The sequence below is a fragment of the Crocodylus siamensis genome, chromosome 7 (genome assembly GCF_052110815.1).
Source record: "Crocodylus siamensis isolate JL-2025a chromosome 7, ASM5211081v1, whole genome shotgun sequence".
NCBI lineage: Eukaryota > Metazoa > Chordata > Crocodylia > Crocodylidae > Crocodylus > Crocodylus siamensis.
Genome location: NC_143401.1, coordinates 96050088 through 96075316, shown reverse-complemented (window position 1 = coordinate 96075316; position 25229 = coordinate 96050088). Strand labels below are relative to the sequence as shown.

Here is a 25229-nt window from a genome sequence, read left to right as displayed (position 1 = left end):
ACACCTGCATCAGCAGTTCACAGAGAACTCAGCCGGGCTGCAGTGCAGCACACACCATGTTGGAGGGATCTCTTCACCCTGCTCGTCTCTGGCACATCTAGGAGAGTCAGGTGTGGCACACGACAGCAGCAGAATGGCAGGCAGTTCGCCGCTGTCAATTTGAGGGGCAAAACGTGTACACTGGCAAAGATGCACAACATTTGCTCTCGTTTATCTGGTCACTGGGCTTGGGAGAAAAATGCTGCCTTGCACAAGCATCCCTGCTTTCCCCTCCCCAGGACGAAGACAGTGAATTCACTGAATATGCTCACTGGAACTGTCCTGGCAGGTTCATTAAGGGTCACTGTTATTAGGATACAGGAAGATGCAGCTCAGTGCCAACCAGGAGGGGAGGAGGGATGCGGCAGGTGCAAAACCAGACGGTCCATAGCAATGGTCCTACTGCTGAGATTTTTGCAGAGAAGCCTCCATGGGAATCAGAAAAGTGAAACCCAGCCAAGTCCCAAGTGGGAACAACCTTAAAGGACCTGCTCTGTGTCAGACGAACTCCTGTCCCTCTGCTACTACGGAAGGGGGAGAAGCGTAAGAATTAAAGTGCTGAATTATTCTGCAGGCACCTTCTGTGCTGCATTCAGTTGGACAATGCAACTAGACTGATCCCACCTTCATTTAGGTTTCCAGCCAGTTCCCACTTTCTGGGTTTCTCCAGGTGAGCTGGTGCAAAGCCCACATGGAGAAACACTTTGTTTAAAAACTAAGTAATACTGTATGAAAAATTCGAGCAGGTTCACGTTCTGGAAAAATTCATTGTCCCTCAAACCTAGGCTTTGAGCGAGTGTTCACCCAGCTGTGTCCCTTCACTCTTCCTGCTCTCCACGGTTATTTTGGACCACATTCTCAGCCAACCTCCTTCCCTGCACTTTCACTCTCTGTTGGCATGTCTGGATGTGTGTGCAAAATGCTGTGCGAGGCAGGTCAGTCAGTGAAAATCATTCATTTACTCACCTGGGTTCTGTGCCCAACTGCAGGCCTAAAAAGTGCCCTCTGAACACTCAACCTTTCATTTTTATGATCTTTCAGAACAAATATTCAAAGCCTCAAGCAGACCGGGTCAGTATCTTTTAGTCATTTACCTGGTAGGGAATGCAGGATCATAGACAAAATTGAGCAGCTCATGAGGGTATCCAATGGAAACTAATCTTTCTACGGTCAGGTCAAATCCAAGAGATTCGTATTCAGGGGATTTATACACTGTACCAAGATGAGATTTCAGTTAGAAAATATAAAAATAGCCAGGGGGTTAAACAAGAAGACAGTTAAAAATAACTTTTCCATTCTCCCTCCTCCCTCTTCCACACCGCCACACTCGGTTCCATCATCTTCCTTCTCTAGCTCAAGTTCTCCTGCTTCGGTGCTTACAGCGCTCCTGGAATTAGATCATGATATGCTAGCGGCCTTTTGTAGCGTGGAAATGCAGTTCAGGTTTCAGCAGCAGAATGCACCAGATGAAATATCAGTCAGGCCATCAGAGCTCGTTGCTTCAGACAAAAATTATTCCAGACACCATCTCTCCCCCCACCCCTGACTCCATGATACAAACACATACAAGTGGTGGTAGGCCCACCACTGATTGCACCGGCGGCGGATGCTCTATCTGCTCACTTCACACCATTCCTTTTCTTCACCACACTGACACATGAGCCAATACAGTTTGGGAGCTGATGTGCAGGCGGCAGAGGGTCTGAATTTAATGTGCCGCAGTGCTACTGCTACGAGCCTGGGTTCAATTCTGCAGGCTAATATTAGCGTCAGGAATCCAGCTAGGAGGAGTTTATATGTACTGTGGGCTGTCCTGGCTGCCTTTGAAGGGACAGCTGTCAGGTTAGCAGATAATATGTTAATAAAAAGGGATGGTACAGGAGAAACATGAGATGTTACCTTCTTATACCAAAACATTGTCCTTTATACAAGCCTATTATTCTGGTATTTCAGAGGACTCTGCTTATTCACGAAATACACCTTATTTCACTGCAGAGAAAACGTATTTCTTGAGCAGATCTATTCTCATCAGGCCCATTTTCCCATTGCACTTTCAATGAACCGAACAGTTCTCAGTTGAACAGAATCATTAAACAATCATTTACAATGGCTTCACTGTATTTCTCTGAACTAGATGTTTAAGTTTGTTCAGTGGAAATTCTGTCTCAGGCTCTGGCCCTACGATCAAGGTCAGGTCATTTCTACTGTAGTCAGGAGGGAGATGTCAGTGGGCTCCACTGTTTTAAGCATTTGGAGACTGCAGACATCTGCAAGTCGCACACATATAGGCCCAACTTAAACAGTAAACTCTGCAGAGCACAGATCTGTGTTTCTTATGGTGCGCCTAGCACATCTTTGGGAATTAGAAAATAATACAATTAATAATAATGAATGTCATCTACAATCCCCAGAGAACTAGCACAGGCAAGAACATACACACGATTGTGGAAAAAGAGAAGCTAAGTTAGAGGGAGGGACACACTTAAGACAAAATAGAGGAGAAAGATGAAAAAGGAAAGGACCATGAAGGAAATCTAGGACAAGAAGAAGGGGGGCTGCAGTGACAGGAGGGATCACACATGTTCTCCAAAGCATTGAAGTGACTAAGTTTTAAGGTGTGGGACTGTTATGGGGGGAAGAACGGGTTTGGTTTGGTTTTTTGCCAAGGCTTAACCTCACTCAGACACATGACAATTCACTGCAAGTGAGAACACGTTTTTAATACCAACACTCCTAGTGAAGAGCACTTAAAAGTAATACTGCAGTTATAAAAGCTTTTCATTATAATAATAGTAAAACAGGGAAAGTTACAAAGCTTTGGGGGCCTGGGGCTTTTGGAAACAAAAAGGCAGATGGACTTGTGGGTGGGAAGGAGAGGCAGAAATACTGCAGGTAAATGAGAGAAGCAGGATTGAGCAGGAAATCTTGGGAAGTGGACTGGCATTTAAGGAGCAAGAGGAGGCTGGCTATAAAATGTAGAAAGGATCATGCAGGATCAGAGGCTGGGATGATGAAGCCCCTTAAGCAAGGACAGCTAACGTCAAACCGCTGCTGGGACTGGGCAAAAAATATACCTGCCGTTAGACAAATCCTCAGAGTTTCTTATTTAAGCAGCCTGGCACAAAGACAGGCCGAAGGCACTCCTGCCAGCCACACTGATTTCGGACTGCTGCTGCCTTATCCCGCCCCGGGAGCCCGGAAAAATTCCCAAAGGGACTGCACACAGAAAGCCCCATTGCACTGTGCTGTTGCTACCATGGAGCTGGCGGTCTTGGAGGCCAAAGACCACTGTACTGAGCCCCACAAGAGGCCACAAGCCGTTCAAGATGGACAGAAGGCATTTCTCATCAACCCCAGGAGTCATTCGCTAGGAAAGCTTGGCTGCTGCTCGCACAACTTTCTGAGTAACACCCAGGTTTATCTAATGCTGTTTTCAGAGGAATGGAGCCTTGCATCACGTGGCTTGCAACATACCTGCAAACTCAATCCCTCCCCACAACTGGCCGCCTCTCTCTTTTACCTACTCACCATTAAGGACTTCTTTTCAGTCTTTTAAACCTAAGAAAGCAGCTCAAAAGCCACCAAGGGAAAAGCTGTTGCAGAGGACTATATGGGACTCTCATACTAGGACAACGTGGGGAACAAATCCAGTTCTCCGAGGTGGAAGCCCAGCCCAGCCCAGCCCAACAGCGGGCCCTGAAGTTCTGAAAAATATACATCCTCACCTATAAAACCCTGCTCCTCACCAGCCTCCTGGCCCCAGCTTTGCAGAAACGTAACCTGTTAGCTCATTCAGGTCAGTCTGTTCTGCCTGGATGTCACCACTAAAATAGGAGTCTCCCTGCTAATACACGACATCAACAGACGCTGGAAACTGGACGCCGGGAGGATGGAAATGGACTATAAACATTGCTCTCCGGTTACCACGACGTGGTCCAAGATAAACTTTCCTTTAATTAGACACAACTGAGAACAGAGTCAGAGCTCACCCGAACCCATGTCCCGTTTCAACAACACGCCACACCACAGTACACAACATATTAATCAGGACGAGCTACGACCTACTGACATTTTCTTGCAAGCTGCGCGAACGCTCATTTGGGTAACGTGAGCTTCCCAGCAAATGATTCATCTACTTGAGATAACCAGTGTGAACAGACTCGTGGGACTGCATCTGCAGCGTCACTGCAGGAGAAGGCATCCACACTGTGCATAGTGCTACCTACCTACATACACACATACAACTCAGTGCTGTACTCAAGGCTGATGCGTCTCTATAGCTCCCTCCACTCACTCATCTGTGGAAGAATTCAGAAGTGAGGAGAGGGTGCTTTGATAATTAAAAAACTTTCTTGGGAACTCCTCCACAATCCTACACTGGGAGTACAGGTTGAGGAGTGCTGTAGAGTGCTGCGGGTGACCTGGATTTTGGAGACCTGCCATGCAGGGCCAGCTGCGCCATGAGCTTCTGCACAGCCCGAAGCACACCCAAACCCCGACCACTGAAGGATGCACAGCCATCAAAGCACAAGTGCTTCATCCTCAGGATGCTTTTGCACAGTCTCTTGGCCCCCTGTGAACATCCTGTCAGTAAAGTCTACGTACCTATTATAACTTATTTTAATTTCCTTCTGTGATTGAACCCCAGGCCTCTGCAAACATGCCAAGACCTCAACCCCAAAGGGACAAGTTATTTTTCATAATCCATGTTCCAAAACAGAGAAAAGCGTCTGTACGCAGTGCTCATGGATTTTGTAACGATGGATCTGAAGAGAACAACCAAAGCTTTGAAAACAGAAGCCAGCGGTCAGCACTTTCAGCTTCCCTGTCACATTGTCACTTGTCACAGAATCCCATAATCGACTGTTTCAAAGCGAGACCACAGACGTGAATGGTGCCAGCCCTATGTCCGTGATGAGTGGGGCTTCCTTATGCAGCACCCGTTGGAAGGGAAGCCAATTTGGAATGAGTGGAACTCGTACAGAGAGGAGCGGCGCCCTCGTGCACTTTCCGTCCGTTACCTTTGCTGCCAAGACACATTCGGTAGCAATTTTATAGCCTTCCTGAAAAGAAAAAAAAATCTCTACAGAGGCTCCAGCATGTGCAAAATGCTGCTGCCAGGATTTTAACTCACATGAGGCAGGTGCAGATGCAGTGTGTCACTCCAGCCTGGAAGGAGTTACACTGGGCTCCCCTGTTAAAAAAAAAAAAAAATCACACTGATTTTAAAACCGCCACAGCTCTGCACCATTTAGGGCTCGAGTGTTTGCTGGAGCTGCTGCCCTTGGGTGAGGTGGAAAGCAGGCCTGCTGGCTATTCCAAAACACTGCTTCAAACTGATTTACAGAGGAGACGCGTTTAGTAACCGTGACTCATCCAGGCAAAATCCTACCCTCAAGTCCACAAAACATGCTGAAGCCAATCCAGGAATATTTTATTGGCATGATAAGCTGCACAACTGTTGCTCGAGAGACAGACCCTTCAGGTTTCTCTCAGAAGTATGTACAGTCCGTTCAGGACGGGGCTTCACCTTGATCTGCGATTTCGTCGTTACTGCCCCTTCCTGATGCGGTGGCAGGTTACAATGTGGCCTGGTGCCCTGTCTCTCCTTTCAAGCGCGCCATCCCTTTGGCACCCGCCAAGCTGCTGCACGCGACCGCAGCAGAACAGCTCAGTCAAGAACCGCTGTGGAGATCAGAGAAGAGCATTTTGCCCTAGATCTGGAAACTGCTCCCAGCAAGGACTTGGGATGTTGATTTGGCGCGACTCATGCATATCAAAACTTAATTCTTGCATTTCACACCCGTGTTTGCTGAGCAAAATTGAGCTTTTATGGTCAGGGCATTTTGTGATGTGTTGGTATGGGAAGTGCCACAGAACCATACAAGGCATGGTGCAGGACCCATTTGCAACTAGACCTGGTACAGAGAATGAGACCTGTTCCGCATGTTACGTGCATCTGCAGGGCTAAGAAATGACTTTTAAAGAGGTTCACATACCGCTACACTGAAGGATTTGGATAGTGTTTCTAAGGTCCTTCATAGCAGTGCAGTCTGCACCTTTCATGGAATAATGTCAACGACTGTTTTGCAAACTGCACAGGTAAGAAAGTTGGGAGCATGTTTGGCTTGGCTGGCTTTTGAGAAAGCCCTTTCAGATCTGCACCTCAACAGTACTCCATCGGGCCACCTTCAGCTAATTCAGGCTTCAACAGAGGTGCCACTCGGCTCCCACCAGAGCCTGCCATCATCCATCACCACGAGTTGGCTGGAGATGATTGACTGCATGGGAAGGGAGGAAAATGCTCTCTCCCGTGCCAACATGTAGCTACCAAATCCGTGCTGCTCCGTGCCTGAAGTGTCACAAGAATTATTCATATTTGCAAATAATTTGTGTGTGATGACAAACTTCTGCTCCCAAAATCACCATACAGCGTTTGGCCTGGAAAAAGGGTTGGGCTGATGATGGCGATGACCAGTCTCTGATTTCCTATGCAGCAGAGACAGCTGCATGGAGGCAGAACCTTGTTTCTTGTGGAAGAAGCCAGAGGTTTCTTTGAGAGCCCAGATGCAGCCGCAGGAGCCTGAGCTTTCCAAGGTGGGCTGGGTCACCCTGTCCCATCCTTTTGGGCCTCTGAAGATCATTGTTTCCCTCATGAGCGCCACGTGCCCCCGGCGGCTGGGGGGGCACAGCGAGCTCCTGCAGGCGGTGGAGGTGCAGGCGCTGGCAGGAGCACGGCGGCAGCGAGCGGTGACCTCTGGCAGGCAGTCGCAGCACTATCAGTGGTGGGGGGTGACAAGTGCCAACCACCCACAGACGCTGCTGGAAGCATTAGCAGTGTCCAGTGGTGATCACGGACCGCCCACAGATTCAACTGGTGGTGTCGGTGGGGCAGGGGGGATGGCAAGCGGCAACCGCCCGCAGGCACCGCCAGCAGTGTTGGCAGTGCTTTTTGCAGGGGGTGCACGTGCACTTGCGTGCACCCCCTAGGTGTTGCTAATGATTTCCCTAATTAGATTTCTTAAAACTATTCGCTAGCTATCCACGGCTTGCTCGTAAGAGCGATTATACATATGCTCCAGAAGTTGCAGGGGGGAGAAGATTTAATTAGAGTGGCTCTTGGAGCTGCTCTAATTAAAGCACCCAGAGTGTCACATGCATCAGCAACCCCATGCTGAAAAAATGGCAGCAGGTGCACTTTAACTAAAGCTCATTGAACGAGCCCCTGCCGCCATTTTTCAGCACGGGGACGCTGATACACGTGATGCTGGAGTCCGCTGGAGCGCCGTAATTAATCGAGTCTGCTCTGATGCACTGTAATTACAGCACGTTGGAGCAGCTTTGATGCATGTGTATAGGCACCCTAAGTTTGCAGTTTAAAAGCAGTACAGTTTTGTATAGTTTAAAAATCACATTACAGCATACATACAGCTTCAGCACGTGAAGGTCTGTGGAATCCTTTCTAAATCCCTATGTGATTACACAGTAACATAGCACCCATGAGCTAGAGACTCCTGAGATAACATTAACTGTCCCTCTGAGGTAACCTGGTAAAAAAGAAAGCAAGCCGTGTTTCAGCTGATTGTTGTATGTAGCCGCTCGAGTCTATTCTCTTCAAAACCTGCTGAGAAATGTCAGCTTTCTTAAAGAATTACTCTACTGCTATGATTTAAGCTCTAGGATGCTAGTGGCTACTGTGGAAATGTTAAAAGAACTTAAACATTAATATTATGAGATACGCTGTCAGGCACTGTCATGGAGACATACCGGAAAAGGCACCGGAAAGCTGGAAATCAGATTTGTAATAAACAGAGCTCCTTCCCTGTGTTATAATGACTCTATTTGGGAGGAAATAAGCTGAAAAGTCATGTTAATCTTCCCCACTGACATTATGCCTTTCACTCTCCTTTGACAGTATTCCACTTGGCTTGGTTTAATTTTTGGTTTTACTTTTTGACAGGAGCCAATTTCACTTTTAGAGGCAGAGAGCACAGCCAGGTTCAAAAAGGGACCAGACAAACACAGGGGCGACAGACTTACTAATAGCTGCTGAACAGAATGGTTGGAGATGTTTCCCCTGGCATCGCTAAACCGATCGTGGTAGTAACAACGTCACCACATATTAACACGTAGACGTGCCCGTGAGTTGTTTAAGTGTTTGACTGGAATTGGAGTTTGATGTGCAAATATGCATCTAGGATGATGACTTTAAGAACCAAGTTGGAAAATTCTGGTTCAAAATACCAGAGCATGTGCTCAACAATTAAGCAAATCAATACCCCTACTGTACCCCACAAGACTACTCTCATATTCTTCAAATTAAGCCCATGTTTAAGGAAATGGCTGAGTAGGCACCTACATGGTTTACCCAAGGTCACAGGGAGACTGAGGCAAAGCCAGGAGTAGAACGGGGTTTTCTTGACTTTCACTTGACTAACCACTAGGCCGGTACAAACGCTTACGTTCTTACTCCTTGAAGCTGCAGCCTTCATAACATTTAATTCTCCAGGGTCCTAAATAACTTCAGATTGGTCATGAAATTATATTCCATCTTCTTTAACTCTCAGCTTTTTTTAATTCCCAAATGAGAAAAAAATTGCTTATCGTTTTCTTTCTTGAATGGAAGACGAGCCTTTTCAAAAACTGCCGAGTTAGTCAATATGTGACTGTTAAGCACATTTTTTACTTAATTGCTTAAAGTACCTTTTATTTTTTTCTGGAGATTATACATTTCTATCCACAAGGGACCAGGACCTTGGCAAACTCATCTGCTGATTCACAGGATGTTTTTCAATGCCCACGGGCACGCAAGTTTTGCAGACAAATCTTACACCAAATCTTTCCCTGGCTACCAAAGGCCCTGAAAGCATCAGAACTGGTACAGTGCTTATATGTACAGAGAAGTGGAATAGGACTCCAGGATCTTGTATCTACCTCCCTGGAGTCTGGCAAGCTTACACTCCACTGAGACCTGCCACCTCCCACAGTCAGGTGCAGGGGTGCTGAACCTGTGGCCATGTGGATCCAGCAGCTCCACACACACGACAAGACTTCTCCAGGCCTGAGTCTTCTGTAATAATCGTGGAGCAGCTCCGAATCCACTGGACAGCCTAAGAGCGGGCAGAAAATTCCTTACTTCTCATGGTCTTGCGAGTATCCTCAGTGCATGGCCTAGTTTTTCAGGCCTGAGACATCTATCTGCTGGACATTTGCCTATAACCATGTCAGCAATAATTCTTACATTGAGCACACACAGGATCCGTAGGAACAGGATTTGTCGTGCCTTCAAGAGAAGGCAGATAATCAGCGCTGCTCTACGCTGGCACATGTCTCTTCTGTGAATTTTGTGTTCTTCTACTTATAGCTTTAAAAAGAAAGTTTCAAAATGCAACTGGTCTTCCACCCCCCGCCCAAGACAGCTTAGTAATGGTTCTAGCTAGGTTTTGTAGCCTTACATTACTGCGTGCTTTGGATACGATGTCTGTTTGGGCTGCCGGGCTAGAGATTGGTAAAAGACTCCTTGCTTAGCATTGGAAGGAATCCTACTGAATAAAATGTGTGGCTTGAAGTAACATCAACAACACCGTAGTCTGAGCACGGACAGATTTTACATACTAGTTAAAGCCACTTCTTAGTCCTCTCCATTTTGAAAAAATCCTCATTTTAACTGGCTGTCAGAGCTGGTTAGCTGGCAGAGCATTTCTTTGCATTAGAAAATTTGTGTCTTTAAGTCAGCTGCACAAATATTCACCTTTGCTTTGATGAGGGTTTTTGTGGTTTTTCTCTAACATAATGGAAATTTTCTGTGCTCGCCTGTGGACCACCTTGCCCAGAGACAGCCCAATGAGGATAATAATCCAAAACTGGAAACGTTGCTGCATTTCTATGGAAACTTAACTCCCCTGCCAAAATATGGACTTAGCTCTTCAATAAAGAGTTAAGCAGGGGGAAGAAATAGTTGCACAGAAGGCTCATGTTCAAACTGCAATTCAATAGTTTCCAAAAACAGTAAGGAAAACAACTTTAGGTTTAAATTGCCATCCAAATCCAATACCCCCAGGGCAACGTTCATGTGTATTAGCATCTGAGCAGTTCCACTTTCTCACTGCTGCCTGGGGAGGTTTGCAGTCCCTCCCCTGAAACATTGCTCATTCCCTCCTGGAGGCACAAATCTGAAACTGGAACTAAATGCATAGGGGAGCAAAAGAGAAGCTTGGAGACCTATTCCTGGCTCCTCCTCATTTGCTCTAGAACGGAGGTTCCCAAACTTTTTCTTATTGTGTACCCCCTTCCAGATTTCCCTGCTGCCCGTGTATCTCTACCGGCATATGTTTGATATTTTAACCCCTTAAATGCCAATTATTATTATTATGAAAATTAAATCCACCATTACACCATTTCTCCCGCATACCCCACAGAGATATCTTGTATACCCAGGGGTACGTGTACTGCAGTTTGGGAACCCCTGCTCTTGAACAATTCACTTAAGACTCCAATCCTGAAACACGCATGTGTGCAAACAAAAGCCTATTGTGCACACACAATTAGCATAATTCCATGGGCAAGTTACATTATGTGCATGATTGGATAAGTAACATATATAACTGGCCAACTGTGCTGACCCACTGGCTTACGCATGCCAATAAGAAATTGGCATATGTTTACAAGCAGTCCCAAAGATAATGGGTGAACTGTGTGCTAAAATAAATGATTTCCAAAGCAGAATGACTCTAAATACTACACATGCAGTTTTCAAGTCAACCCTGCTGGACAGCCGAACCTCTATTTCTTTGTTTTACAAATGAGAAAAATATACTCCCTACATCCCAAGGCTGGTACTTAATGCTTGTAAAGCACTTTTGAGTTCACTTGTTAAAAGGTGCTATTGGACATGGGAAGCATTTGCATGATTTCGTCCATAATCATTTGGATAGTCAGTTGCATTACGTGGAGACAGGTCACTACAGCGTTTTAATCGCGGCCTGCACTTGGTGAAAACCTGCTCTTTCAACAACTTCAGCCTAATACTCTGATTCTTTAAGAAACCACGTAATGCAGATTAGCAGTCTGTCAGTTATTGGAAGAAGATGAGCAACATGTGTTTCTCATGTCTCCTTCTCAGAGTCAATACATTAGGAACCACAGCTGCAGATCTCAGGACGCAGCACTGCACAACCCGAAGCGGCCAAGCTCCCGAGAGCAGCAGTGGAAACAATGCTGACACCATCTCTATCGTCACGCTGCTGGTATTCCAGCGAGAACAAGACTCCTCCCACGGCGGACCAGAAACGACTCCGTTTCTTGATCAGATGCTAGTTTTCAAACATAAGGAGGTAAAAACAGCCTCCGAACCCGTGCTAAACTGCAGGAGTGTAAATACACAAACATGGAGCAGATGTGCAAGCATCTCAGCATATGCGCACAGCAGGTGTTCATCTGATTTTTTGCACGTGACATTTGGGAGCTGCTTTTACCAAACTCTATCACTCTGTCTCCAGGGTGGCCACACCACCTGCTTGCAACATGAATCATTATATATAGGAGATCCAGTTAGCAGAATCTGAAATAATAAAGCTAGGTGCATCTGCGTGGGCAATGGCCAAAGACAACAGCCACTTTTTAGGGCTGAGCATGACCTCAAAACAGCTTGGCTAATTTGTACTGGTTACAGCATGATGAACCGAAAAAGAAGGCATCAGGGAAAACCCCTTTGTCTGATTATTTTTAAGGTCAGTTGCAACAAACAATACCTGAAATCACAGTATCTGAAAGAAATTACAGGAAAAAAATATTTCTGCTAATGGGTTTATTAACTTTATGGATTCAGCAGGAGTTCAACCATTCAGCCATATTCAGTGTATTCAACTATCCCGTTCTTTTCATCCTACATGACAGCAACAACAAGCTCTTTTCTTTTTTTTAGCCATCCATCTCAAAGCACTTTGCAAAGGAGGTACATGTCATTAGGCCCATTTACAGATGGAGAAACTGATGCGCAGACATGGATGGGCACATGACGTGACATGCGGATGTGACATGGCCACGGCAAAGCATCGGGGTAGTCAGAGGGAGGACTATAGCACGTGTCCTGACTTCTACACCAGCCCCTCAGTCTATTAGGTCAGGCTGTGTAAATGGGCCGTTTTGTCATTTATTGGAGTGGATTTTTAACACAGTTGACATTTAAAAAAATATTTAAAAAATAGAAGCTGTGATTGTAAGACACCCAAATATAATGTCTGGAGGTTCAGGGCAAGTGCAGGACTCATTTCAAGTGGAATAATTTCAAGCTGACAGAGAGAAAAATGCCTGTATGAGTAAGCCTAGACCCCATTAAAAATCAGTAGTTCTCAGACCCATGAACCATACTTAGGTGCCATCTTCTCCAGGGTCCCTTTAAGGCAGGCTTCAAGTGGAGCTTCCCTCTCGAAGCTGGTTCTACAACATTTTTTAGGTCTTTCAGGTTATTTACACAGCTTAAATATAGAAAAAAGAGTCTCCTTTTCGTCCCTTGGCAACCTACTGTGCAGAGCTATAGTTGGAATGCAAGCAATTTATAAAAAAACTCACTGAAGCCCAGTGGGAAAAGAAAAAAGCTGCAGGCCTGGTAGATGCTGCAGAATCCCATTAGTTTAAACAGTATTTGGAGGTGAGCTGAGACTTCCTCATTCCATCAGCCCCCAGTTCCATACCAAACTAATGCAATTAATAACAAAGTTCAATTCTAAGAAAGTGGGGGAGGAGGAGGAAGCGTTAAACAAAAAGTGGGTTTGATTTAAACAAAAACTCTCCAAAATGTTGGCCCGGGTATAACAGGACCTTCTGACATGGGAGGTTTTCCCTCCAGGCAGGTACAGAAGCATACGTTGGCCTAGGAGAAGGATGCTTTCAGATTTTCACTTGCTGCTCTGAGCATCCCCTCCCAATTTTAGAGGTTACCAGCCTCCATTGCGCTTGATACTTTAAAGCAGAGATGTCAAACATATGGCCCACAGGCTGGATGGATGCAAGTGTTCTCTGGCTTGCGGAGGAACCAGGAATTTGGGGATGGGTCTTGCTGCCAAAATCTGGGCTAAACCCCACTGGGGATGTGTTTCAACAGTGGGGAGGAGGGTGGTTGAGCTACAACTGCATTAACCCCCATGGCTCCCTGCTGCCACTCTCCTTGCCATGGTCAGTGAGTCTGGATCCAGCCTGCGGGATCCAACTCTCCTGCTTTAACACATACGTACAGTTAAATGACTAAGAGCTTTCAATCCTTCCCCCCTCTTAAATTGGGGCCTGGTTTACATTAAAAAGCGTTCCCAGCATACACGTGCTATGAGAAGTCGAGCACCTCCATGTCATAGTTTTGCCGGCAAAAGGCCCGGAGTAGACAAAGCTATCCTGGCTAGCACAGATCCTCTGCCCCGGGAAGCAGCCTGAAACTAAGCTATACCAGTGAAAGAACTCGTGTCAGTCTAAGCTGCTGCTCCCTGAAGCAGTACCTCTGTACAGGTTGCACAGACAAGACCTCAGGATTCAGGAAGCTGAAGATGCAGCCCGTTCACTCCGCCAGGAAACACAAGGAGCTGCAATCAAAGGGCCTCCCTGCCTTGGATCAGAAAACGGTGGGTACAGATGGGCTCTGTAGGAACTCTCATCTCATAAAACAGGTGCTTGCTGTGATCCGCCGTTCCAGAGAGCTGGTGGGCCATCGGAGAGTGCAAACTCCCAAGGCCAAACTTTCCACCTGGAGGAGATCTGCATGGCAAATTTGCCAGCCCATGACAAAACAGAGCCAAATCACTGGCATGGGGAGCATCCCTGCACTGGCAGTAAATAAATCAAATAATAGCCAGGCATTGCTTGTCTGAAACATGGTACCCAGTTAGAAGGAGTGATTCTATGGGCACAGGGTTAAATGGATTAGCTGTGCCGAATTGCTCACTACCTCAGCTGGATGCAAGCAAAACAGGCCAGGCTCCCTAGAGAAGTGCGCAGACCAATCTTTCCAAAGGGCTTTGTTCATCAAATCTAATTCCAAGAAAGGAATGAATATGGACTCCGTGTTATGTTTGGAGTAGATTAGGAAAGGCAGCTGTTCGCAGTGACCCAGGAGGTCTTTTCCATCTCTAATATCTGTGATGCTATGAGGATGCATGTGCTGATTTGCCCATAACCTTGAGTGGGAGTACTCTCTCCATAACAACCCTGCGGTACAACAAATCGTAGCATTTGCTTTTAAGTTTGCCAAGCTTTTAAGATCAAAACTTAATTCCATCAGGGCTGTTCAAAATGAATCTTTCCAGCATACGCAGACATGGTAGTTAAATGTCTCATTGACCATCCTTCTTCTCAGTTAATGATGCCTTTATTACTATTCCCATCCAGAACTGAGGCAGAAGTGATTTAAGTGCAGGGATAGCTTCCCAAATGAAACTGTCCTGACAATTTATACTACACATAATTTATCTCCCAGAGATGACAACACTTTCAGCCAGGCCACTGCTAATGCAGAGGACAGTTAGTGATTGAGAAGCCTTCTTAGGTACTACTGTGTAAATGGCTCTTATTAATTCCTCTCCATTTGCCAGGGACTCGGTGTGAAATTACAACCTGCTTAAAACCCTTCACCTGTTTACCTCAAGTTCTGTCAAAGGACATACATCTGCAACCTCCTTGTGCAACTTGTCTTGTTTAAGTCCCAGCAATGTCAAGGCCTCCTGACTTACTTGGATCCAGATCTAATAATACTACTCATCAAACGTTTAGAGCACCCTGGGTGCGTCTACATGTTCATTAATGTGCCATCGTTATTGCACATTAAGTTTTGTACCTGTATAATCAAGAACTGAATCAATGTGCAATAACTGGTGCAACTGCACAGTAGCACTGGGACACAGCTTTTTAGTGACACTAACTGTGCAACAACCTAATACTACTATTCATTAACATGGTTTTTGCTCTGCACACTAATCCGCAACAGAATTAGGCTACTGCAGTTAGCGTCTTGTGTAGATGCAGCCCCTGAGAAGGAAATCACATAATGTTTGTTCTGCTTTATTTAAATTTGACTTGCCTCTCAACGGCATTTCTAAAGTGCCCGTCACCCTGCTGTGTGGGCACACTGAAATGCTGGGCTAATGACAGTGTACTGTGCTATTTGCACCTGTTCTTTCACAGGCCAGGTTTGGTTTTAGACGACACAGTACAGAAATACTTGTACATCTTTTTCTGGATGCTCAATATCTGCACTACCCAGAGGCAGGGATGGCCCTCAACATGCTAAGGGCTTGACACTAGGAGACAAATAGGAAGAAACAGGAATAGAGTAACATTATTCCTTATTTGAGTTCTCCCAGTAAGAAGGAGGGGAGCAAAGATGAATCACTCGGATGAAGTGAGGAAGCCATAATTTACAAAACAAAAAGGAACTATAAAAAATCCTTTAAACTTGCTAATTTAAGGATTTAAACGTAAAGCTCATCCAAAATTACTACTTATTGCAGCTGCATTTGCCCCTCCATGCCCCCCTGACACATGGCTTATGCTTGGCAGGTCTATTTGAGGATGCTAGATCCTGACGCTTGTATAAGAAGAAAGTAAAGCTTTGATGCCAAGATGAACATGGGCCGGCAGTGCGGGGATGTGGTCAGGAAGGCCAACCACACCTTGGCATGCATCCACAGATGCATCTCGAGAAGGTCCAAGAAGGTGACCCTCCCCCTCTATGTGACACTGGTCAGGCCGCAGCTGGAGTACTGCGTCCCGTTCTGGGCGCCACACTTCAGGAGGGATGTGGACAGCATGGAGAGGGTCCAGAGGAGGCCACTCGTATGGTCAGGGGGCAGCAGGGCAGGCCCTTCGAGGAGAGGCGACAGGACCTGAACCTGTTCAGCCTCCACAAGAGAAGTCTGAGGGGGAACTAGTGGCCTGTTACAAACTAGTCAGGGGGGACCAGCAGGCATTGGGGGAGTCCCTGCTCCCCCGAGCACCGCCAGGAGTGACCAGGAACAACGGTCACAAGCTGGCAGAGGGTAGATTCAGATTAAACATCAGAAGGCGCAACTTCACTGTCAGGGCGGCTAGGATCTGGCACCAACTTCCAAGAGAAGTGGTGCTGGCTCCTACACTGTGGGGCTTTAAGAGGAGGCTGGATGTACACCTTGCTGGGGTCGTTTGACCCCAGTACTCTTTCCTGCCATGGCAGGGGGTCGGACTTGATGATCTGCTCAGGTCCCTTCCGACCCGACTAACTACGAAACTATGAAATGAAGCTAACAGTTCCTGCTACAGTATCAGAAACCCTGCCCTTGTGAGACTGAGAAAGGTCAGGAAGAAAGAACTAAAGGCTGCTGTGAGGATGACTGCACAGCACTCCTGCACAGCTGCAAACCTCTATCAGTGATTGCTGCAATGGCCCATCATTCTTTGCTCTGGGCCCAGGAGGGCTTCCAGGAACTGCTGCTCAAACCTTAGATGAGGCCTACAAGTCACAACTGAAGTCATGCTATTTTTCTTGAAGCTCAGGACATTACTTCAAATGCTCTCTCTCTCACCTAAAGGGAGCTGTGTACTAAAATACCATGCACCAGTCCAAAACAAAACAGAGTACAGTGAAGGAAAGGGTATGTGAATAATTTGCATGGTTTGTATCCTACACATACTCCTTCTCCAGCACAAACACTTAGGCACCACTGAGTTTTTAGAAATGGTGGGTCCATCCGCCTTACCAGCAGAGGGTATGGCAGCAATCCTCTGTGGGCAACAAAGGAAATCTAAGCTTTTATTTCAAGTTATGTCCTAGCAGGCAAACCACAAAGTTTGGAGAAAAGGAAGGAAGGCAAATACACAGTAAGCATGTCTACATGTGCAATTAACATGAAGCAATAAACTCTAGTGTATATTGCGCCAGATTTTATTGCTCCTGGGTGCGCCGTTTGAACATGCGCCTGGGACTGCAGCATGTTAAACCAGGTTGGAGCAGCCCCAACTCGCAAGAGACCCAGGGGTCAGCCTGCCAGTCCGGGGCTGCTTCCTCCCGGCTCAACATGCTGCAGAGGGGCTGGCTGGGGCATGAGGGTGCTCTAGTGCGGGGCCCCAGTCAGCCCCATCAGTGTACACATGTGCATTGCTGTGCAGTAGAAAACTCTGCCGTACGACAGCACTTGTGTCGAGAAATACTAACCCACGGAAGAGTTAACTCGTTTACTGTGACCTAACAGGGCCACACATGTAGACATGGAGACTTTACTCAGAACTCGTTAGCCTGGATCCTGGTCTTCCCTGTTGAAAAATCCTAAATTCTATGATAAACAATCCCATGCTCTCTGAGCAGCCCTGATATGCTGGTACTCTTCACTTCCAAACCACAGCCTCCCAGCCCCCCTCATTCCCAACCTGCAGCCCCCTGCCCCTACTGGTGCCCCTCATTCCTGACCTACAGCCTCCCATGCCCACCGGCACCCCTCACTCCCAACCCTCAGCTTCCCAACCCCCTATCATGCTGTGCCCCTCACTCCTGACCCACTGCTCCCCACCCATAGGCCCCGGCCCCCCAGTGTGTGGGGAAGGAGGAGTGTGCGGCATTTGCCCCTCCATGCCCCCCTGACACATGGCTTATGCCCCACCCCACATCACCCATGCCCCTCACCCCTACAGACTTACCCTGTGTGAAGCTGCTCTCCACAACCCTACCTGGCTGCCACGTGCATGTATGCGTGCCCACATGCATGTGGCACCCCCTGCCTAATCACCCTCTGCCCCCACCCCCCAGCAGCCCTTTACAACCTGGAACTTTTATTTCCTAATGCTTATCCTGTCTCCTCTCCTCACAAGATGGGCAATTTGGAGCTGCACCCCAAAAATTATTCTGTCCCTTGGCTGCATCCTGAGCTGCTGAAGGCAATGACCACCAACCAGGAGTAAATGTCATCAATTTACTTCTTGTAAGGGCTTTGAGGAGACCAAATGAAAAAAGGACCCTGAGTTCCTTCCAAACCCAAGGTCTTGGCATGATTATTGCCTTTAGTTTTTCCTGTATATCATTTAATGTGCTGATGAGAGTGCTTGGGATTTTTAAGCCATTTTTAATGATAAAAGTTGATATAGAAGATTTATAATCTCTTATGCAGAGGTAGAAGATTAGATGAGTAACTGAGAGACTGAAAGGTCTTCTTATTCCCCTTGGGTGATTTCTTTCCCTCTACAAGCCCTGAAGGGTTTTCCAAGGGATTCAGCTAACATCCACCACACAGGCATACAGATGTCATTTACAGATGCTGCATCAGAGCAAAAATCAGGGTTCCTTTTGTTCTTTCCTCTTCCATCAAGCAAAAGCAGCAATTGGACTGGCTTAGATTACTCTTTCAGGTGCACATGAAGGGGCACAAAAAGGATGCTGAAACTCTGAAAGCTGAGCAGGTGATCCTGTATCAGTTTGGCTAAATGAATTAAGGTAAATAGATGGATGCTTTCCATCTTCCAAATACATTACAACCTACTTGCATTCCCACAACACCCTTGTAAGTACCACCTATCTCACAGGACAAAGTACAACTTGTCAAGGGCCATAGGTGGGTATCAGACTTGAAACAAAGAGGTCCCAGGCCTCTGCTCATGTCATGACTCTCTCCGTTTTGTATCTCGTGTAGCATGTCAGCCAGCGTATGCATGCACACGGCCACTGCATGCCCGGATTTAAGTGACCTTATATCCAGGTCAGCTAGGATAGCCCCTGGGTTTCACCTTGCATGCTTGAAAAATCTTTTGTGACACAGCACACATTCTTATTTTTCATTTTCTCCACCAAACTGTATTTTTTTAATATCTCTAATGCATTTGTTTAAGTCATTTGCTGTTCACGTGGGCAGGGAACCCTCCAGTGGGACATATATCCAGTAGAACGAACAGCTGAATGGGGGTGGATGGATGCTATCAAAGCTGATCTTCTTTCAGAGGCCATGTCCACAACACTGCTCTGATGTTTCATATTCACCTCATTCACACACCTCAGCTCCTGGAAGAGGCATCCACTATGAGAAGCATGGACCTGCTGTTTTTCTGTTACAAAAGCAACACCCGCAAGCTTTCCAAATAAAAAGCTCAGGCTTTACAGAGGAGGACGCCGTAATCCTAAAAATGCTATCACAAAACTGTCCCGTGTTTTGATCTGGAAAACACAACCCCCTTATACACAATGTGGATCATGATCACACCTGGTAGAGCTTAGCAATGACGACGTTTACAATTTCAAAGCAGCTCCAGGAATTTTTAAGCAGTAAATACTGAAAGGGTTGGGGAATAATCCAGCCCTTATACACATCAGCTCCCTGCATGACAACTGCTCATACTAAGGAAAACAGGCCACCCACATGTCAGCTGCAATTCTCCGCCCTCCCAGAAGTGCTGCCTGAAAGCCCCCCAGGGTGCTGCACTAAACCATCTTTCCTGACCTCATTTTTGCTGCTGACACTTGGGTTCTCTGACCCCTGGTTTGTTCCTGAGACGACCTCCCCCCTCCGGCTACATTCCTTATCCGTTTCTAGCTTATCAGTCGATACAGTCACTAAATTACCATACTTGACCCCTTGCACTGCCCCACATGCTAGCTGACCTTGATATTTAAACTTACACTTCTCAGTTTGAACAGGTGTGCACATGGCAATTCTAAATTCAAATACCCAGGGTAGCAGATGTGCTATCCTATCCCTCGTATCAGTGACACTTTGGGGGGCAATGGAGGCAGGAAAGGAGGACAGAAATTTGTGCAATGTTGAGTATTACAATGAGGAGATGTCAGGGCACCCCTGTGAAACTAAGTGTAGGCTTTTTATCTTTTTCTTGCTTCAAATGCCGAGAATCTGATGCTTTTATTTCGACCAACAGTTTTATTACACAGAAATCTGGTCCCTTAACCCTCCTCTATCTTAAGTTTCACATCAGTGTCATCTCCAGTACATGATGGAGAGCAAAGTTATACAAGAAAAATATCAAAAGCTCAAAGGTCACTTGCAGCTCTCCCAATGTATTTCCACTCAGAATGTCAATTTTCCTAACTGCCTTGCTCAAGTGAAACACAAGACACTTCATATCCTTTTTGCCTTCTTACAAGCCAAAGAGCCAGGGAATAAGAGCTCACAATCAGCCTCAGTGGGCATGTCTACATGTGCACATTTACTGCGCAGTAACCAAAATTACTGTGCAGTAACCAAAAATAATTGCGCAGTTCGGGCAGCATCTACACACACATGCCTGTACTGTGCAGTAAATATGAAGACTTACTCTGACCTGGGAGTAAATTTGATACCTGCATCATGCAGGTATCAAACTGATGACCGATTAGGTACTGCGCAGTAATGCACATATAGATTCATAGATGCTAGGGTCAGAAGGGATCTCAACAGATCATCGAGTCCGACCCCCTGCCTAGGCAGGAAACAGTGTTGGGGTGTGCCTATCCAGCCTTCTCTTAAAGATCCCCAAGGTAGGGGAGAGCACCACCTCCTTTGGCAGCCCAGTCCAAATTTTGGCCACCCTTACCATGAAGATGTTTGTCCTGACATCTAGCCTAAATCTCCTCTCTGTCAGTCTGTGACCATTGCTCCTTGTTACCCCAAGAGGCGCCCTGGTCAACAGAGCATCTCTGATCCCTTGCTGCATCTCCCTGATGAATTTGCAGGAGGCCACAAGATCACCTCTCAGCCTTCTCCTGCGGAGGCTGAAAGGGTCCAGGTCCCTCAGTCTCTCCTCATAGGGCTTGTCCAGTAAGCCCCTGACCATACAACTGGCCTCCTCTGGACCCTCTCAAGTCTATCCACATCCTTGAAGTGCAGTGCCCAAAACTGGACGCAGTACTCCAACTGCAGTCTAACCAATGCCACATAGAGGGGAAGTATCACCTCCCTGGACCTATTTGTCATGCATCTGCTGATGCAGGATAAAGCGCGGTTAGCTTTGCTGATGATTTTGTCACACTGATGACTTATGCTCACCTGGAGCCCACTGTGACTCTGAGATCCCTTTCCGCTGCTGTGCTGCTGAGAGGGTCACTTCCCAGCCAGTAGGTTTGCTGGATATTTTTGTGCCGTAGGCGCAGCACTCTGCACTTGTCCTTGTTGCACTGCATCCTATTCTGTACTGCCCACTTCTCTAAACTGTCCAGGGTCTACCTGCAATCGTTCCCTACGCTTCGGAGTGTGCCCTTCACTCCACTATTTAGTATCGTCCGCAAACTTGGACAGAGTACACTTCACACCCACATCCAAGTTGCAGATGAAGACATCGAAGAGTACAGGTCCAAGGACTGAACTTTGCGGGACCCCACTGCCCACATCCTTCTAAGTCAATACTGACCTGTCTACTTCCACTCTCTGGGTGTGACCCCCGAGCCAATTTGCCACCCACTGGACCATGTAAACATCTGTGTCACAGCCTCTTCATTTATTTATGAGAATGGGATGAGATACCGTACCAAACGCCTTGCTAAAATCCAAGAAAATGACATCTACCTCTACTCCTGCATCTAAGCATTTTGTGGCCTTGTCATAAAATGAAACTAGATTGGTCAGGCATGATCTACCTGCTACAAATCCATGCTGGTTTCCCTGCTGCATTATTTTTCCCGCTGGACTCCCACAAATACGATCCTTCATAATCTTTTCAAAGACCTTTCCAAGGATGGAGGAGAGACTGACTAGCCTGTAATTACTCAGATCCTCCTTCCTCCCCTTCTTGAAAATAGAGACCACAGTGGCCCTTTTCCAGTCCTCCAGGACCTGACCTGAACGCTCAGACAGCCGTGCCAGTGGTTCTGCTATGACACCGGCCAATTCCTTCAGTACTCTCGGATGCAGCTCATCCGGGCCTGCCGACTTGAACACGTCCAGTCCATCCAAGTGACTCTGCAGCAAGTCAGTGTCGACAGTTGGTGGGCTGGTGTCCCTCTGATGCCCATCTAAGAACCCATTAGGAGACTTACCTTGAGCCCTGTTCAGGAACACTGAGGCAAAAAACTCACTGAAGAGCTCAGCCTTGCTGCCCCTGTCTGTCACTAATTGCTTCTTCTTGCTCAGTAAAGACGTCCTGCTGCGCAGTAACGCTGCATGTAGACTTCTTGGGACTAACTTTAGTCCCCAGTTGGTCTACATACAGCATTACTGCATTTTAACATCTGCACTTGTAGATGCCAGCATATACCTGCTTACTGTGCAGTAAGTGACTGCGCAGTATATTTAATGCACAGGAAATGCATGCATAGACACTCCCAGTGTAAACGAGGGTGCAGACTTATCCCATGTCTGGCTACAATGCAGTCACTGCCTGTGAGCACAGGGAAAATGTAAGGCAGCTCACCCTCACTGATGGTAGGGTAAGTTACCTCATATTTATTGTGTGGCAAAAGCATGCACACAGGCATTCACTCTGGAGTAGATGACATGACAAGTTGGCACCCTCACTTACCTCATGGTAACTTGTTTGGGCGCCCACACCCTTTGGTAACAGGGAAGTGAGAAACAGGAAGCTTCCTCACTCTGGGTGGGTGGTGGATCACTTGCGCAGATCACTGCCCTCCATGCAGGGTGAATTACAACATTACCTCCTCAGAGTAAGACTCAAAATCACTTTACTGCTCGTAACCAAGCTCAGCTCAGCTCATGGGTCATTTCAAAGAGAAACGCCACGGAGGACGGCAGTTATATCCACTGCGAGCTTTGGTTTTACTAAGAGCCGTGAGCACTTGAAACTCTACTATAGCTGTATGCTGGGAGACCAAGCACAGCTTCTAAGTGAAACACCTCAAGTGAAAATACTCTGAGGAGGAGGAACTTGAGCCTGCTGAGAATTAGCAGCTAGCAACCAGTGGCTGTTTTTTTTTTTTCTTAGGCAAAAGACAAGGCATTGATCAGGATCAGTGACAAAAATCAAGAGGGTAACTCACCAGCAAGCGTGTAATCCATATCAAAACCAAAGCACTTTATCTTTTCCATGGCCAAACTTCTGTTCACAAAGACCCTGTAAAAAAAAAAAGAGAGAAAATAAACCCATAGGAATAAGCATTTCTAGAATATTATTGTTTAGAAATACATGTATTTGGCTTGCTATAAAGATACGTATCTGACCTCACATACCCAGACCATTCTCAGTACGTACAAATTGTAACATGCCCAGAAAGCAATACACAGTTCAGCTGAATCTGTCAGTACTCTTGCAACAAAGCCACTATTTTTTTCATGGATAGTCCCAATCGCTGGTGTGCGTATGGACATGGACACATTGCACACACCTGATATAGTCTGTAAAAATCCTGAATTCAGAGTATACAATATCTTGAACCACAGCTCAAATGAGAGCAAAGTGGTTTCAGAGGATGGAACATAAGGCAATTTTTCTGATTAAAAGAAAATATTATAGACAGGTGATGACACAAGAAAACAGTTAGCAATGCTCTGAATCAACACTTGCCATTTACTGTTGGGAATTAATCTGAAAGCTCCAGACACATTTAAAAAGATTGGTCATCAAATTCAGACCAATATTGTTACTAATCATTGATTATAATACAACAGCATACTGAATGAGATGCACCACCTACCCCAGGAGCTTAGGAGAAATATTTATTTAATTGGTAGCAGGGTTAGTCTCCTACTTCTATTTGTTCCTATCAAAATGTTGTTGCAATGTGAATTTAGTCTGAATATTCCCAGGCTTTGTTTTGATACTAATGATTTTAATCCACTGCATTCCAACTATTTAAAAAACAGGACAGGGAACGCAACAAAAACTGCTTTTGGTTGGCTACTACATGAACTAAACCGCTCAGGCTTTCCACTAGTTTCTATCATGCAACAGATCTGTCATTCCTCAGGAGGTCTAGTTGGGGCTTGTCTCAGCTGAAAAGGAAGAATCATTGTTACAAACAAAGCACCAAATTCAGCTGTTGTAGAGAATCTCAGGTTTTCAACGAGGCTGTCCTTGGCTACAAATTCAAATTGTGCTAAAGCTATCACAGCGGCGGGGGGGAAATGCCTAGAGCATTTTTTTTGCAAAAGGATACTAATATCTGGGCATTTGCTCCACTCTCACTTTGGCTGGGAATAACAGGCAGAAAAAATAGTCTTCTTCAAACCTGACTTCAGTAACACTTCCTTCTGGAAGGAGTGTGACAGAGAAGAAAAATACCATTAAGCAACTGAGACAGTATATGGAGCAACAAACAGTCTCTAGTTCGGTAAAGTTTCTAGTTGCAGGTGGTCCTGAAACTCTCCTCCGAACCTCACTGCGTGCTAGGTACCCTTTGTAACGAGGTCTGTGACTACATGTGTCAGGCTCCTGAAGCTAAAATGTTACCGGCAAACAGCGAATGTCAAGATCAAGCTCTCGTACTTCTATGTAAGCAGCCTTACCTCATCTCTCACCGACGGGCTTCTTGTAAAGTTTGCAGCCGTCTGATTCATCGACTTGCCTGAACCACATTACACAATTCCTGACAGGCTTTTCTAGTACCAATGCAATTTTGTTTGGATCTGATTTAACTTTAGAAAGACCATTATGTCTGAACCAAGCCCTCGGATACTGTATTTCTTCCTGGATGGTGCTATAGAGAACACATCTGTGGCTAATTTAACTAGTCACTGGATATCGTTGTTGTTCCACACAAATCCATTTGGAATAGAGTTTCTTTGGCAATAGTATACTTTACCCCTAACCTTCCACACTCACTGTGGGAGTCACAGTTTCCTGGCAAACTGCCTGCCTTTGACAATGGGGTTTGTCACAGAGGGGATTCAGGGGTTAAAGACAACTATTTTTCTCAACAGATTTATATAACATCTAAGCAAGATCATAAATGAAGGGGGGAAAACTGTAAATAACTACCGGGATACAAAAGCCTCTTGCAAATACCAGATGAGGTCATAAACCACGTAAGCTGCTCTCTTGAAATAAAATACACAGCTTTCGGGGCTAGGGGGCAAAAATGGGCTGAATCTGCCGTGTGAACCTTTGGGGTTTAAAAAAGCCTTTCGATAACTCTGAGTTAGGACGTGCCAATTCTAGATGCTATCTGAAAAATGAGACCTTTGTTATGAAGGAGACGGTTGCATTCAGTTGCTTCTCATGCCAGGAAATGCTAATGCAAGCACACTGGCATGCCGCAGATTCCTGATCTAAAAGCTGCTTGTTTGCTTCTAAAAGAGGAGGGGGGATTT

At 46.2% G+C, this 25229-nt stretch overlaps 1 protein-coding gene across 6 annotated transcripts in view; it reads right to left on the bottom strand.

The window, feature by feature from the left end:
* Nucleotides 1-25229, bottom strand: part of NT5C2 (5'-nucleotidase, cytosolic II) — an 81042-nt gene that overhangs the window by 20897 nt on the left and 34916 nt on the right. For 5 of the 6 annotated variants that reach the window (XM_090056768.1, XM_090056770.1, XM_090056771.1 and 2 more), the window contains 2 exons: nt 22961-23034; nt 1134-1251 (listed from right to left, as the gene is read on the bottom strand). In XM_090056768.1, coding sequence (XP_089912894.1) covers nt 1134-1251; nt 22961-23034 — 192 coding nt within the window. Of the gene's footprint in view, nt 1-1133; nt 1252-22960; nt 23035-24425; nt 24596-25229 lie in introns of those variants that run through there. The other variant, XM_090056772.1, reaches the window with a different exon arrangement.